The following is a 1,674-nucleotide window of genomic DNA, read 5'->3' as shown; positions in this document are numbered from 1 at the left end:
CTGATGGTGCCCCAACAGCACCAAATAGCACTCAACAGCGCCCAATGGCGCCCCAACAACACCCAACAGTGCCCGATGGTGCCGCAACAGCACCCAGCAGCACCTGACAGCACCCAACAGCACTCAGCAGCACCCAACAACATCCCAACAGTACCTGACAGCACCCAGCAGCACCTGACAGCATCCCAACAGCACCCAGCAACACCCAACAGAACCCAACAGCATCCAACAACACCCAGCAACACCCAACAGCACCCGATGGCACCCCAACAGCACCCAACAGCACCCCAACAATACGCAACAATACACAACAGCACCCAACAGAACCTCCCAGTACCTTCTCAAAGCCTTCTAGATCCTCCCAGTGCCCTCCCAATCTATCCCAGTCCATCCCAGTGCCCACCTTGATCCTCCTGGGCATCATCACTGTAGTTGACCTGCTTGTGCACCCACTTGCCCTTGCCCAGGTTGGGTGCCAGGTCCTCCTAGATCCTTCCAGTGCCCTCCCAGTCTATCCCAGTCCATCCCAGTGCCCACCTTGGTCCTCCTGGGCATCATCACTGTAGTTGACCTGCTTGTGCACCCACTTGCCCTTGCCCAGGTTGGGTGCCAGGTCCTCCTAGATCCTTCCAGTGCCCTCCCAGTCCATCCCAGTGCCCACCTTGGTCCTCCTGGGCATCATCACTGTAGTTGACCTGCTTGTGCACCCACTTGCCCTTGCCCAGGTTGGGTGCCAGGTCCTCCTAGATCCTTCCAGTGCCCTCCCAGTCCATCCCAGTGCCCACCTTGGTCCTCCTGGGCATCATCACTGTAGTTGACCTGCTTGTGCACCCACTTGCCCTTGCCCAGGTTGGGTGCCAGGTCCTCCTAGATCCTTCCAGTGCCCTCCCAGTCCATCCCAGTCCATCCCAGTGCCCACCTTGGTCCTCCTGGGCATCATCACTGTAGTTGACCTGCTTGTGCACCCACTTGCCCTTGCCCAGGTTGGGTGCCAGGTCCTCCTAGATCCTTCCAGTGCCCTCCCAGTCTATCCCAGTCCATCCCAGTGCCCACCTTGGTCCTCCTGGGCCGCATCGTTGTAGTTGACCTGCTTGCGCACGCGCTTGCCCTTGCCCAGGTTCCGGGCCAGGTCCTCCTGCTGCTGCTCATAGTGGTGCCGCAGCAGCTTCTCCCAGTAGTCGGGGTCCACGTTCTCCTCCTGCTTGATGATCTCCCGCTCGATCTCCTCGATCTGCTGGCAGGGAACGTGGTCAAGGGGCACCCAAAGGCACCCATCTACTCACTTCCATCATCCTCATCCTCAACTCCATCATGCCTATCTCCAGCTCCATCATTCTCATCTCCATCATCCCTACCATCTCCATCTCCACTTTCCCATCAGCCATCTCCATCACCTCCAGCTCCATGGGTTGGAGGCCCATCGTTTCCATCTCCATCAACTCCATTGTTCCACCTTCTCCATCAACCCCATTGTCCCCTCATCTCCATTAACCCCATTGTCCCCTCATCTCCAACAACCCCATTGTCCCCTCATCCCCATCAACCCCATTGTTCCATCATCTCCATCAACCCCATTGTCCCCTCATCTCCATCAACTCCATTGTTCCACCTTCTCCATCAACCCCATTGTTCCATCATCTCCATCAACCCCATTGTCCCCTCATCTCCATCAAC

At 57.5% G+C, this 1,674-nt stretch overlaps 1 protein-coding gene across 1 annotated transcript in view; it reads right to left on the bottom strand.

The window, feature by feature from the left end:
* Positions 1-1,053: 1,053 nt before the first annotated feature.
* Positions 1,054-1,674, bottom strand: part of LOC104412834 (chromodomain-helicase-DNA-binding protein 3-like) — a gene marked incomplete at its 3' end in the record, with an annotated part of 2,762 nt that continues 2,141 nt past the window's right edge. The window contains exon 3 of the mRNA XM_010023660.1: positions 1,054-1,231. Coding sequence (XP_010021962.1) covers positions 1,054-1,231 — 178 coding nt within the window. The remainder of the gene's footprint in view (positions 1,232-1,674) is intronic.

The sequence above is a fragment of the Nestor notabilis genome, unplaced genomic scaffold (assembly GCF_000696875.1).
Source record: "Nestor notabilis isolate BGI_N333 unplaced genomic scaffold, ASM69687v1 scaffold20450, whole genome shotgun sequence".
Taxonomy (NCBI): domain Eukaryota; kingdom Metazoa; phylum Chordata; class Aves; order Psittaciformes; family Psittacidae; genus Nestor; species Nestor notabilis.
This window is presented reverse-complemented; position numbering and strand designations above follow the sequence as displayed.